We start from the raw sequence: 15,451 nt of genomic DNA on the forward strand, positions 1-15,451 counted from the left end.
CACTAACACGCTTCGGAAACTGGGCACTGAATCCACGCCTACTACTTATCTTAAAAAAAAAAAAAACAAAATTTATTGCACCTAATACTAACAGCACATTTTAGACACAACGCATTATAAACCAACGAAGTTTTAGCTGAATATTCATAGTTCAAAGCATAAAGTATAAGTATAGTAAAATAGTTACAAAATTTTGATGAGACGAACATATAGGGTCAAATTTTGTTATTAATATTATATGAAAATTGAAACTTAGCTGATATACAGCGTGGTTCATGATGAGGCCGTCCCGTCCAGCGATTGAGACGACTCCGTGTCACGAATCAGAATTTACGTGTTACGACGGCCGCTGCATCCCGCACATACGGCGATGCGACAATATCTATGACTGCTCGGACTTCTCTGACGAGCAAAACTGTTTCAACTCGGGTATTCACATACCAGTGTTACAACCCTTGTTTATGGAATGTTGAATGTGTGTTCGAAAATTAAATGATTGTGGTATTCCAAAGCGGCATATTATACTGGAGCCCTAGATCAGAAATTCCCTAATGCTTAATTATTATTATTAAATTTATTTTTGTATTCAGTTAGCGCACCTATATTTTACACAGCATGTTATAATCCCAAAAATTAGTTGTTTATACATAGAATAGTATAGATTTAGTGTTTTTATATTTTAAAATGAAATATAAAATTGCATGACGTTCAGAAATTAGAATAGTGATCGTGTTTTGTATTTGATATTAATAATAATATTTTATAATATTAAATAGTAGATGCTTTTTGCAATACAGTTGTAGCTACGATATACCAATATTATAATAGTATATTTGATTTTAATAATATTTATATTGAAATATGCTAATCACAAAAATTCAAATATAATAATATTTTTCAGCATGCGAAGATGGATACTGGCAATGCTTTACTGGTCAGTGCATACCTTTCAGTGGATACTGTAATGGCTACCCTGAGTGTTCGGATGCATCGGATGAGAGCGATTGTCCTACGACTTTCAAGCCATTTACAACGGCTAATCCCACTTATGATTCTACTCCGCCCTACCCTTACCCTCCCCACATGCCAATGACGACTCAGCGACCGATCTACACCACATCTTCGATTCCTTATGATCCGTATAGACCGAACGGAAACCAAGGTAACAATTTTGTTTTTCACTTGCTCAATGAAAAAAACACTTTAATAGAAACTCACTTAAAATGTAATACTGTTCGAAATTCAGTGCGTTATCTCCCAGGCACTTAGCCATGACATTTTGTAGAGTACCTACTGAAATTTCATTGATAGGCTTAGTAAATTCAAGTGACCATTAGACACCAGTATAACCTCTTGCAATAATAGAATTAAAAAAAAAAAGAACATTTTCTTAGATGTAAATATTATCTATATATTAGGATGCGGCAAAAATCAATGGCGTTGTGAGAACGGGCCTTGTATAGATTCTCGTCTCCGTTGTGACGGTCACGTAGATTGTCCACATGACGACACGGACGAGCTCGATTGTCCAGCTGGCAGTAAGACCAACTCGATCTTGATAATAGAACTGCTTGAACTGATCCGTTAGCGATGAGAATATTCAGATACGATGACAATGAAATCCGCTTACTTTGAATATTCTCTCTCAACTACTGCGTGGTCTGGAGGTCTGATTGTGAAACATCTTCTATCGATCACGTGAATTGAATTTGAAATTTGAATTTCCTTAAATCATTTTATAAATTAAATATTGTAATATATTCAATATTCACAGAACGTATAGAACGTATATATAACGTTAAGAAGATGTTTTCCAATGTCCTTAATTGACTGAAATTGATTAATCTTATGCCACGGTGACTAACGTTGACCTTAATACTTAATACTATTAAAGTTTAATTATAACAATAACCTTTTTGCTAAGAAAGGTCTATTAAACTATGAAAATTATTTAATATTATAACTGACTTACTTATATAAATGTGTTTAATTAAAATAGCTAATCAATGTGTACAGATCATTACGGTACTGTTACTATATTAAAAAAAAAAACAATCGTTTACTTACGCGTTGTAAAATTATCTATTTGACGTTTACGTTTTGACGTGAATTTTTTTTTAAAACACTATTATTTGCCAACTTCGTACATTTGCTATTAGTTATATGCATTCGACTGAACCGTAAGCGAAACGAATTGTTTGTTGAATATAACCACGGACATGAAACGTACTTAACCGTCAATATATAAATGCTTGTTTTTAAGTTGGGGATCATAATAATTAATCTTAATTTTAGTTAACTTGGTATTTTTTATTTAAAGCAATGTTAAAAGATATATATTTTTTTTATTATAGCGCCCATTGCTCTGGATCTCAAGACTTACCCGGATAAGCAAACTGTTCGCAACGGTGAGTAAATTATTACGTAATGATTAATTAACAATTCTTAAAATTAAAATAAAAATAAATTAATCGTAGATTTTTCTATAAAAATATTTGCTGACATTGGATTTATATTTTATATCACTTTGCAAAACACACTTTGCCACAGTTGATTTTTAAGTAATAAAACATGCGTTTAGTAATGATGATTCTAAACATTTCTCCAATCTGACAAAAGGCTTGTCGAAAGGAAGTCAGGTGAGCTTATAAACGTTGGGCATAACATTAAAATTAGTAAGCCCCAATAAAAGTATTTCATTTATACCTTTAATTGTATTTTTTATCGACGTTCAGTTTTTGTTTTTAATTTAAGATGAACATTTTAAGCAATTCATTCTATTTTAAATTATTCGACATTCTAATCGGAAAAAGGTAATAAGTATACTTAATAAAAGTAAATACTTACACTCTATTTAAACCGACATTACTATAGGCCTAGTGATCACTTTAACACCTATGTTACTGAGGTGGTGGATTTAGTTATTATTTTAAGATAGATTTTTTTCAATAATATAATAATATTCTATATTTCTTTCATGGTGGTGGAACAGCCCATTATGGTGAGTCAGTGTATCTATATTAGGGTGCACTAAGGGTTTTAAATTAACTCTTAATATTGTTGGATTGACATTCATACATACTACATATTTAACAGTTTTTTTTTGGCTTCATAATCAGTTTTGGCGTTTATATTTATGTAATATACTATTTATATTTAAGCGCGAGTTGTTATAAAAATATATAAATATACGGCACTATTTTATAATAAAAAAAATACATCATTGGATTAATTACCGATATCGCATTCATCAATAACACGAAAAAGATCTTAAGCTTATTTACGCTATATATTTACTTGAAGTACATAGCGTCTTTAATCATAGGTAAATTTATAAGAACTAACATAAGGCTTCGGCTATAAATATTATTTAAGGGGTTATTAGTTAATTGTGTAAGTCACCTTCCTCTTTCGAATTCATTATTGTCATAGTAACTGAAAGAGATAAATCAAAGTTTAATTGAGCACTGGCTAAAAGACGTTCCTCTAAGTAAAGTCATAAATTTAGTAAGCCGCATTTTTAAATACTTTAACGCTTCAATTTTAGTAAAGTAAAAAGTAATTATCTCGCATCTCTTGTTGTAACCCAACAACGGGTTATTGTTATCAGTAATTAGAAATAATGTTGTATATCTATATATATATAATGAGTGAGTTTTTTTTTATAATTTTATTTTATTAATAAATAAATATTTATAATAACTCTGATCAATTAATATTAAATGAAATTAAATTCAGAAGATTTGAATCCAAAATGATCATGGGTATTTTAATTAAAATATTTAAGTAATAATTTCTTCAGTAAAGCTACCACACGTAAACACGTCACGGCGTCGTGACGTAACACGTTCAACGTCACGACACGGTTACGTGGTAAGTTGCACGTTACAACATCGTCAAGTACATTGTTACATGTTACTGCCTCGGGACCTGGCAAGTTGCGATATCTTTAACACGATTACGAATTTCTATAACACGACGTCACAACATTAAATGATGTCATAACGTCTCTGTGTGATAGCCCTCAAACTTTGATACTAATTATTATGAGTACCATCAGGTTACCAAAACTCCAAGTCGTCATTGATTATCACCGGGGACTCATCGCATGAAATTTTGCATTAATTGATAACAATTATGCGATAGATTTAATTTTCAATCACTAAAGTTTTTCAAGGAAAACATATTAATCAATCACACTGGGATAAAACAATATAAGTATATATGTATAATATTTACAATTTGGTAATATTTAAAATTATTATAATGTTTCGTGTTTGATAAATAATTCAAATTACAGATTCTCTCTAATATTGTATTTTTATGTATAATACATATTATTAATATACATACAACTATTTTTCGTTGGGTTTTAAATTTCATTTATAAATTTAAATGGTTATTTTAAGCATCTAAAGGACTTACCATAGCCTGTGATCGTATTATTGGCATTTGATAGATCGAGAAACGGAAGTCCGCCTCAGGACTAATGCTATTGAATGCATGCTTTCCACAGCGGTGTGCCGACCTCTCGTGACATATCCCGTGGAACTTCAAACCACAAGCAGTGGAAGCTTATAAAGGACTGTTTACATTATGTTCAATCGAAGAAATATATATGGCTGCATGTATGCAACAATGGGTTTTGGGGATACATTTTAGTATAATTCAGTAAATAGCAACATCATTATAGGTGGTGACGTGGTATTCTCGTGTCGAGACGAAGGGTTACTCCGAGCGCCCGTGCGCTGGATCAGAGAAGGTGGTAGATCCCTGAAACCTGGTTCCACTGATAGAAATGGACGTCTCGAGTTAACCCAAGTGACTGTAAGTCTCGATTCCTTGAAATATTGTAAATAGTCTATATATTAAAAATATTATTTATAACTCAAAAATAAACAATACTAATTATGTTTGAATAGAATCAATTATATTAAATCTATATTGTAATAATATTATAAATAAAAAATTGTATTTTTGCGATATTAATAGACTTCAACACTTTGTAGGACCGATGTAAGCATGTTTTAGTTGTAGTTAAATGATAAAAATAAACTTAATTTTATCCTGGGGCCACTGTTATTGTAATTGTTTCTTATATTATAGTCAGCTGACAGTGGAGTCTACATTTGTCAAGCACCACGTTATTTGAGAGAGCCTGGATCGGAACTGAGAGTTACTTTGACTGTTGAAAATGCTCGTAAGTTAAACACCTTTTACCTTAACATTTTACGCGCCATTTGTAATCATTTGACATAAACATTATTACATATTAAAATATTCATTCCAATACCACTATGATTACCATTTTTTTAAGACAACGTGCTCTATCTCTTCTAGAATCAAATACATACAAACCGCCGTTCAAATTTTGTCAACCGAACCAAGCTACTTGTGGTAACGGACAATGTATTCCAAATACGGCCGTTTGCGATTCAAGGAAAGACTGTTCTGATGGATCTGATGAAGAAAATTGCAGTAAGTAACACATAGAAAGTCATGCTATTGCAACTGCGGGAGTTCTTCGCAATTCTTAGTGCAAGGACGGCTTTGTTCTTGCAAAGAATGAGACGCAATGCTACTTCTATTTTGACTGCTTTTGTTGAGGATCAAAATAATTCTTTCGCAAATTGTTTTCTTACCCGTATCGATACGGGGACAATAAATTGATATCGATTTAACTTTCTTTTCTTATTGATTTATTAAAATTGTATTCTTTAAGTCTGTGTTAGTCTGACCTATTTTTATTATAGTTTTGTTTAATTGCCTGAAATCAAAGCTATTATTATTATAAATTGAATTATTGTAATAACATAAAATAGCAGTAGTAACTGTTGACAACATGGAATTTTTACAAATCGCTAAAAAATTCCAGACCTTAACGGCAAGTGTGAACCAAATGAGTTCCAGTGCGCTAATCGTAAGTGCGTCTTGAAGACCTGGCTTTGTGACAACGACGATGATTGCGGGGATGGTTCCGATGAACTGAACTGCGTAGCTACCGACCCGAATCAGCAATGCCAACCTTATGAGTTTGCTTGTGCCAGCAACGATCAATGCGTTCCTAGAAGCTTCCAGTGCGATACCTACAAGGATTGTTTCGACTCGTCTGATGAACTCGGCTGCAGTAAGTTTTCTTCTTTGCAGATAGTTAACATTTCTTACATGATGTATTTAGAATTATTTTCTTTATTATTTATAATTTGACGAACGACCACAAGACTACGTCGTATTTCAAAACTGTCGATGAAGTTGTTCGTATATAGACCATTGTATTATAATTTTTTGTCCTATAATTTACACATAAATGATAATATATTGTTATCATATTCTAGTACCGGTGCATATAACGAGGTCTCCAGCTCCATCAAACGTTAAATTAAATCCTGGTGATACCTTAACCCTCGTCTGCGAAGCCGTGGGTGTTCCAACGCCGCTTATATCTTGGCGACTTAACTGGGGCAATGTGCCTGAGAAATGTACTTCTACTAGCGTAAATGGTATCGGAACACTAACCTGTCCAGACATGCAGGTATGTTTAATATATCAAAGCTATGATAAAATTTTTAATTAAAATGTAACAAATTACAATTAAAATCTTGGACTTATTTATGATATTCCTAGATTACTTTTTAAAGAATAAATTTTAGGAATAATATTGCGTTAAATTGAATAAAATTAATTAATCTTGTCGATTTGCAGTCGGAAGACAGCGGTGCTTATTCCTGTGAAGGTATCAACAACAAGGGCACAACATTCGCTGCACAGGATGCCATTGTTTACGTTAATAGAACTGGAGGAGTATGTCCAATTGGATACTTTAACAGGTAAATAGTGTATTTGTCTTATTGACTGGCCATATTTGGGAATGACGTCATAGTTACTTATTGTATAGCTTCTGGCTGAAGCTATGCTTATGCTTTTTTTTAATAAAAATGAATCCCTAATTTTATTTCGAATACAAATACTCGGATAATGAAGTATAACTATTTTAATTGTGGTTTGTTACAGCGAGGCACGATCACAAAACGAATGTATCCGATGTTTCTGTTTCGGAAAATCAAGTCAATGTCAAAGCGCTGATCTCTTCATCTTTAATATGCCGACTTTGCTCGGTGAGGGAGGTACTAGGCTAGTTGGAGTTAACCAAGACTATAACGGAGACGTCCAGGTCGACAAACAGCAAGTCATCACTAACCAATATTACTACCAACCATTGAAGAATGGAGCAACGGTTTGTTGACAATGATTAAGTGTTACCTCGTCCTTTTTTACATCTAACAACGTACTTATCATTATGAAAAATTCCAGGTAACGAAATTAGAACACGTGTCTTGGTCTAGAAATACTGGTACACATCCATACATTACTCTACCAGAAACGTATAATGGTAATCAACTCACATCATACGGTGGCCACATAAAGTATAGAATCACACCCCACTTTTCTAACCGATATGGTGCTAGCGATAGCATTCCAGATGTCATTATTTTGGTAAGTTATATTATTAAATAATTTCCGTATAGTATTTTCAAGTATTTGATATATCAACTAATTATAATAATTTATAGGGTAAATACCAAACATTGCTCCACAAAAGTCGTAACGACCTTTTCCGCGATCCATACATAAGCGCCCGCTTGACGCCTGGAAATTGGCAGAAGCCAACATCTAGAGGACTAGTATCAGCTTCACGAGAAGACATAATGATGGCGTTAGTATAATCATCTATGTATTATTCAATAATATCTAATTAAAATAAATATGCAAGATTGTTTTATTTTGACCTGGATTATATCCATTATCGATTATTAAAAATAATTTCAGATTGGATGATGTTGAATTAATACTCTTGCGAGCTGATTCAAATAACGCCGGTGTTAATATAACTGATTTCACTATGGAATCTGCTCAAATGAGTAATGTGGGACTTGGAGCTGCCAGTCTGGTCGAGGAATGTTCTTGCCCGTCCGGATATAAAGGACGATCGTGTGAGGTGAGCACAAAATTAACAAATAAAAATATTATGTTAAAACTTTACTGTCATTAGTCAAGGTGTCCATTTATTTAAGATTTTTTTTATTGCTTATCTCTAACCATACAATAAAATCATATAGAAATGTGCCGACGGATTCGAAAGACAAAACTTAGGACCTTGGAACGGTACTTGCGTACCAAAAGCTCCATGCCCACCACTCACCTATGGCGACCCGAGCAGTGGTGGTGACTGCAGGCCTTGTCCGTGTCCATTGACAAACAGAGGCAATCAATTTGCTAGCTCTTGCTCAATTGGCCCCAGAGGAAATGTAATCTGTGACTGCCAACCAGGGTACGTTTAAAAATGTAATATCTGTTACAGTTATCAAGGCAAAATTGTCTTTTTTATTAATTTTTATTTAATTTTCACAGATATGAAGGATCTGACTGTAGTTACTGCGCTCCTAATTACATCGGTAATCCCTTGTTGGTCGGTGACTCTTGTAGACCTAAACCCCCAGACCCACACTGCAATCCTCTAGGAACCAGCCAAGTTCGTCTTCCTGATGAATGTGTATGCAAAGAAAATGTCCAAGGACGTTACTGTGACCAATGCAAGAACGGCTCGTTCTACCTGTCCGACGACTTCAGGTTAACTTTTGCTGCTTCTATAATTACTTGAATAGAATAGATTGTATCTTGTTTACTGGAATTATTTGGTAGTTCATTTAGGCTACCGCTCATTCAGTAGTTATAACAATATCATGCAATGATTAAGCGTGTGCTTATTGCACATTAATTTATTTTAATTTTAAAATAAATTATCCATAATTATGACGTTTCGTATTTTTTTACAGACATGGTTGCGCACTTTGCTTCTGCTCTGGAGTTTCACAACAATGTATGATCAGTAACTTGCGTCGTAAAACTACGACAGTACGTTTCAACGTACCACAAATAGTCAACCAAGTGAAATTGTACAAGAGTGCGCCGATAGGACCTGCTGGTTCAGTCAGATATAACGTCCCCGTAGAAACAGACTTGCAACCTGAACTCGTTAGAGGAGAGATTACTGTAAACAACTTAGAACGTTCGCAACCTTCCATCTTATACTGGAGTCTTCCTATCAGGTATTTTATTGTGTTATTATAATAAAAATCTTTATAATGGTCAATTGGTAAAAAGAGTAAATAATATTAACTTATAATGATATACAGTTACTTTTCATATTTTATGATTAATATAGCTAATTTTATTTTATCTTTTTAGTTTTGCTGGCGATAAAGTTACAGCCTACGGTGGATACTTATCATACGAACTTCGCCACGTGCCTACCTATGGCGGTTTGAAAAACACGGCCGCTGACGTCCAACTCATAAGCGTAAGTTACGGTTTTGAAATTTACTGACCTTGCCGTAATGGCTACCTGGGCAATGTACAAATATTCAAATCATCCACATGTACAAATATTCTCCAACACGCATTTTAACATTGTGTTTCAATAAGCTCCATACCTTCTCCTCAAAAGAAAAGCAAGTCTTAGCCCAACAGTGGGAAATTTACAGTCTGTTACTTTAAATTTCTAAAAAGTGATAATTAACGTATCAAAAAATGTTTACAGGACAACAGTCTAACTTTCCATTACTTCGGTAACTTTATGCCAGCTAACGACGGCTACTTAAACGCCAGCGTTCAGTTCTTAGAAAAGGGATGGCAAAGGTAAATATTGACTATGATAATATTTAATTGCAGTAATAAGGTTTCATTTGTTAATACTATTAACTATATTTAAATAGACCCGATGGCAAGCAAGTTTCCCGTGAACATTTCCTGCTCGCCCTAGCCGATGTGAAGACTATACTGATTAAAGGAACGTACACTAGCAATACAGACGTAGCTTCAATCGAGAGTGCTAGTATTGATACAGCTGAGCCCGATGGCGATGGTCCGATGGCACAGCACGTAGAACAGTGCCAGTGCCCAATGGGCTACGTTGGAACATCTTGTGAGGACTGTGCTCCAGGATATACCAGGTCATTGAAATATCATATTAAAATTTTTCAATTCATTTACAAGCTATGATCTCTTCTTTACTGGTTGTATTATAATATATTCTATAGTAATTTCAATACACAATTAAATAAACAAGAATATAACGTTATATTTGTACTTTGAATTCAATTCACGGAAATTTAAGAAACCGGTGAAATAATTAAATAATTTCTGTTACTGTTTTGGTTCATCAGTTTATTTTTACTTTTTGTAAAGGCCCGAATAGTAAATAATTCTGTTTTTTATTTACAGAAGTTCAAGTGGCCTCTACTTAGAACATTGCGGTCTTTGTGACTGCAATGGTCATTCGACTATGTGTCACCCAGAGACTGGTGTATGCTATGTAAGTGTTACACGTCAAGAAAAGTATACAATTATTATCATACAAACTTTGCTTCTCACAAGAATTCTTCTTTGAAAATCTCTATAAAATATGTAATTTTGATATAGTTAGTTTCGTTGCAAATTCTACATCACCTCAAATTTATTTGTAACTTCTGTTATATATTGTTTTTTTGTAATTTTGAGGATTGTGCTGATAACACGGCTGGTCCAAATTGTGAATTCTGCAAGGATGGCTTCCAGCAAGACCAAAACAACAACTGTGTACCCATTGACAATACACCGAGACCATTTATATGCAAGTGAGTAATTTACTAAAAATATTTTTGACCTTATTATCACGTCACGTCGAGTAGCTACTTTAAAAAGCTACAGATCATGTCACCGCCGGGTCATATCAATAAAAACTTATTGGGTTTGTCGCCCAAGGAATTTTCTATAGCATTCTGGAGTTTGGAAATTGGCACTATCCATACTTCATAATCATAATATTTTTAAAATAAATATGGTAATTATGAACTTACCATCATAATTATATAAATATACTAAATTGTTATTATTGTAGATAATTTTACTTCTAATATATTAATCCTTAACAATGTTTGCCACATTAGAGAGTTATGAGACAAATCGAATCGAATTAATTAATCGAATAATCAGGTCCATTCAATATTATAAACTATATTAACATTATAAAATATATAATTCTAATGTAATGTTTCAGCTGTGATCCAAGAGGCGAATCTCTTCCTTGTGATTCTTCTGGACGTTGTCAATGCAAACAGAACGTTGAAGGAGAAGGCTGTGACCGCTGCAGACCTGGCACATTCGGTCTTGACCATAATAACCCACTCGGTTGCTTCTCATGTTACTGTTCTGGCGTCACTAAAGACTGTCACGAAGTAAGTAAAAAAAAAAAATTTAGAACATCGAAATAAATATTGAACAAAAATAATACACCGTAAACGTAAACAAAACACGATAGATAATGTGGTTAAATAAAACACAACCACCATAATTATGAAATTTTTTTATTTGTGAGTTGGACCAAATTAATATACCAGTATTTATTTTACTGCATAAAAAAAAACTAATCATTCCTAAGGTTGCTGATCATCTGCTGATCAGCTGATCATCACGTGGCTTATAATTTTCTCTTTTTATCTCTGTAAAAACACTCTGTATATAATTGTATACAAATTGTAGCCAATTTAAAGTATATTATATTTATTGAATATATATTTGAATCTATTAGAATATCACTTCCGACGTAATTTAAATATTACAATGATATTCATTATTTCAGGCCAGTCATTATTCAAGAATACCATTAGCTGCTCCCATTTTCGGTGAATCCTACGGCGGTTACACACTTATGGATTTAAATGCTGACCAAGTCATTAACGACCAATTTATACCGTCACCTAAAGAGAGTGAACTTATGTATGTCTTCTCATCAATACCCTATGACGAGCTGTACTGGTCCTTACCTGTTTTCCCAGGTATTTTTTTACAATATAATATAGACATTTTATTTTGATCAGTATTAACGTATAATATTTATAATACAATGCTTCCGGTTTATTTCTACAGGAAATCGAGTTCTGTCCTATGGAGGCACTCTATCACTAACACAGAAATTCCTCAGTGGTGATCCTGAAGAATCAACACCTGGTAGGGATGTTGTTCTCGTTGGTGAATACCTCTCAATTTACTGGAACAACCCAACTACTATGAGATCTGGCGAAGCTTTGGTAAATATCTAATATTTATATTTTTATATCCAATACAGTTAAATAACAAAAGACAACACTATTAAAATGCACAATTATTCTTTACAGAGCTATCAAGTTCCATTACGTGAGACCAACTGGTATAAATTGAACTCACCCGAAGCGGCTAGTCGTGATGAATTTATGTCTGTGCTTAAGAACCTGAAGAGAGTATTAGTCCGAGCTACGATTGCAGAAAATATTACATCAACTGCAATTGCTGATGTTTCTATGGATACTGCTGTCGAGAGCTACGATGCTGCAGCTCCTGCGGCTAAGGGTGTTGAGGTAGGTTATAGTGATGAAAACTATCATATACATCTAATATAACTTAGTTCTAAACAGTATTTCGAGTTAATATACTTAAATTAAACAAAAACAAAGGCTTTCCATTTTATATATATTATGTTTTATTAATATAAAAAAAAAATTAAGCTAGTGCCGCTATTATTACAATTATTATTATATTCTTTAACTATATTTTTGTAGGTATGCATGTGCCCAGAAGGTTACACTGGCACTAGTTGTGAGAACTGTGCTGCTGGTTTCTATAAGGACAGGACTGGATACTGCAAACCGTGTAACTGCAATGGCCACGATTGCAAGCTGGTTAGTTACGACGAGGTCGTTTGTAACTGCCGACCACCATTCACAGGACCCGATTGCTCTACTGTTGGTAAGTGACATGGCCGGACAATTAATACATTTATTTATTTAAAAAATTTAGCGATCTTGACAAAATTTTCAGTACCATTCCTAATGGTTCCAAAAAAATACGGTAAAAATTTTATTATAGTAAATATAAATTCAATAACTTAGAATGGAGAAAAGAGATTAACTACTTAATTAATTTTATGATCATTAGGCCTTATCATGGAACTACACCCCACTATTCACGACAAATATCCAATGTCGTCTGTAGTTCAAGTTACGTTTACATGCAAGTACAGGGCACCTGAGCCCTTGAGCATTCAATTTTACTTCGAGGGACGTGCGATTCAACCTGGAAAAAGTTATACCAAATCGAGACTTTCCAAAGATGGTTGGCTTGGTGAACACGTATGGCATACCCATTGGAATACGAAAAGACAGGGAGAAGTTTACGAATGTCGAACGATAACTGCTAATGGATTCACTTTAGGGGTATTATCTACCACTTTACCAGAAAAAGGTAGTCTTAACCGACAAGGTTTGGTACCATCATTGTTCAGCTGTGTGTTTCAGCTAATACCGTCTCGCTTTATCGATATTTCATCTTCGTACTCCTGTCGAACAACATTGACAAGATTCAATGTTAAGAAAGCAGAATACTAATAACGTGTCGTTCCGTTCATTTTCAGTTTTATGTTCCGTTTCAATAAATGTGAATCATAAATAAATCAGATTTGTTATTCGTTCTGTTAAAATCGTAACTTTGTAATGTGTCAGTAAAGTCGTCCTAATTGAAAGCCACTGTGTCGTCGATGCTAAATCCATAATTTGTATTTGTCGCTATTCCGTCAAGCTTATTATTATTAGAATTTATTGATTTATTATATAAATTATTTGCTTAAATTTTATATATTCTAAAAAATGAATTATTAATGGATATAATTTTGCTAAAATGCTGCATTAAATGATTGTGTATGAAGCTATACTAAGCTATATATGTTGATTATTATGTAATTATAGGTGGTGAGCCAATCGAGACCAGCACCAGACCACAACCTCCTCCTCAAAGCACTGTTGTAGTGAAGATCACGAGCCCGACTATCAAAATTCAGAAAGTAGGAAGCACGGTCAACTTCACATGCCAGGCTCAAAGTAGAATGACCACTAATCCTCTGCAAGTCAACTGGTACAAGGCTGATGGGTATTTGCCACAAGGCAGGCATCAAATAGATACCAATACTGGCTTATTACTTATAATGAACTTACAAGTATCTGACAGTGGAAAATACATTTGTCAGACTAGTGACGGTATCTCGACGGGTCAAGCCATCGCTACTCTTAAAGTACCAGGTTTGTTATTTAATTATACATATTTTTTTATATCACTGAAAATAAGCTATTAATTATGTATCATTGTATTAATTTACATGCTTACTTTATTGGAATAGTTGTACCTGATTGGATATTTTATGCAAAAGGTAATTTTATTATATTATAACAATAAACTTATTAGTGAACTAATATAAACTCGATAGTAGGGCTTTGTAAATGGTCGTATGAGTAGGTACCAACCACTCATCTGATCTAGCGGCACCCACCTACCGCCAAAAAGGAATACCTACTATTTATGCGTTCCGGTGTGAAAGGTGGGTGAGCTAGTAGCTATACCACAGGTATAAGGGACGTAGCATTTTAGTTCTTAAATGTTAGAAGTGATAATATTTCATACTTCACCAATATAAAAAGTACATGATTTTATTATATAATTTCAGTGAATGAAATGACATTACCAACTGTGTCAATAAGTCCATCAGTTAAGGAATACTATGAAGGCGACCGGATTGAACTCACATGTGCGACCACTGGTAACCCGGCACCGAGGATCACTTGGCAGAGGGTCGCTAACCGGCCACTGCCTCGTTCCGCAGTAACCTATGATGCCTTGCTTATCATAGACGACGCCAACGTTGAAGACTCTGGTGAATACAGGTTAGTCGTTTGCTTAAATGACTACAAAAAAGTTATTCGAATTTTGTAAATAGCTTCCCTTTGTTCTAGAGTAGAAACTTTAGTTACACATCTCGAATAGAAACAAATATTAGTTAAATTAAAACACGAGTTGCTCAGTTACTTTTATCGTATGGCGTAGATGTTATTTAACAATCACATACACAACATTTCATCTAGAAATTATATATATATATTTTACTTTAGATGTATCGCGTCAAACTCGGCTGGCTCGACTGACCGCACCGCTATTGTAACGGTGAGACCAAAGCCATCCAGACCACCAAAGCAGAAACTAACCGTTTCATCATCATCGACCACCATTGACGAGGGACAGAGCACTCGAGTTGTATGTACTGGAACGGCTAATATACCACCTGGAACTATAGACTGGATCAGGTAATATACTTGGGTGCCAATGTACTTTCTATACAATTAATTGGAGTCAGTGCCATTTTTGGACGGAGGGTTTGTGGATGTTATATGTTGGAGAATCGTGTCCAGCATACACTTGTTATCTTTAACGCTCAAGCACGAAAGAGGTTGCTAGGTGGTCGCCATTTAGATAATTATTAATATTCATTTCAACTATCCTATTTATTAAGATAAGTGTAAACTAGTTTATTAATTAAATAGTAATCTTTTATTCA

General features: G+C 33.9%; 1 protein-coding gene across 12 annotated transcripts in view; it reads left to right on the plus strand.

Moving 5' to 3' along the window:
- Nucleotides 1–15,451, plus strand: part of LOC113396472 (basement membrane-specific heparan sulfate proteoglycan core protein) — a 69,942-nt gene that overhangs the window by 34,979 nt on the left and 19,512 nt on the right. For 9 of the 12 annotated variants that reach the window (XM_064220500.1, XM_064220502.1, XM_064220505.1 and 6 more), the window contains 30 exons: nt 902–1,162; nt 1,419–1,538; nt 2,355–2,408; nt 2,993–3,001; nt 4,694–4,827; nt 5,107–5,200; nt 5,341–5,478; nt 5,876–6,127; nt 6,336–6,532; nt 6,703–6,827; nt 7,012–7,234; nt 7,312–7,494; nt 7,572–7,714; nt 7,828–7,996; nt 8,118–8,329; nt 8,410–8,628; nt 8,835–9,107; nt 9,247–9,358; nt 9,599–9,696; nt 9,774–10,010; nt 10,282–10,372; nt 10,558–10,673; nt 11,096–11,273; nt 11,678–11,873; nt 11,965–12,125; nt 12,213–12,431; nt 12,633–12,819; nt 13,815–14,144; nt 14,567–14,783; nt 15,009–15,200. In XM_064220500.1, the coding sequence (XP_064076570.1) occupies nt 902–1,162; nt 1,419–1,538; nt 2,355–2,408; nt 2,993–3,001; nt 4,694–4,827; nt 5,107–5,200; nt 5,341–5,478; nt 5,876–6,127; nt 6,336–6,532; nt 6,703–6,827; nt 7,012–7,234; nt 7,312–7,494; nt 7,572–7,714; nt 7,828–7,996; nt 8,118–8,329; nt 8,410–8,628; nt 8,835–9,107; nt 9,247–9,358; nt 9,599–9,696; nt 9,774–10,010; nt 10,282–10,372; nt 10,558–10,673; nt 11,096–11,273; nt 11,678–11,873; nt 11,965–12,125; nt 12,213–12,431; nt 12,633–12,819; nt 13,815–14,144; nt 14,567–14,783; nt 15,009–15,200 (5,140 nt within the window). The remainder of the gene's footprint in view (nt 1–901; nt 1,163–1,418; nt 1,539–2,354; nt 2,409–2,992; nt 3,002–4,693; nt 4,828–5,106; nt 5,201–5,340; nt 5,479–5,875; nt 6,128–6,335; nt 6,533–6,702; nt 6,828–7,011; nt 7,235–7,311; nt 7,495–7,571; nt 7,715–7,827; nt 7,997–8,117; nt 8,330–8,409; nt 8,629–8,834; nt 9,108–9,246; nt 9,359–9,598; nt 9,697–9,773; nt 10,011–10,281; nt 10,373–10,557; nt 10,674–11,095; nt 11,274–11,677; nt 11,874–11,964; nt 12,126–12,212; nt 12,432–12,632; nt 12,820–13,814; nt 14,145–14,566; nt 14,784–15,008; nt 15,201–15,451) is intronic. The other 3 variants (XM_064220501.1, XM_064220503.1, XM_064220504.1) reach the window with 3 other exon arrangements.

This window comes from Vanessa tameamea, chromosome Z (assembly GCF_037043105.1).
Source record: "Vanessa tameamea isolate UH-Manoa-2023 chromosome Z, ilVanTame1 primary haplotype, whole genome shotgun sequence".
In the NCBI taxonomy this organism is placed as follows: Eukaryota; Metazoa; Arthropoda; class Insecta; order Lepidoptera; family Nymphalidae; genus Vanessa; species Vanessa tameamea.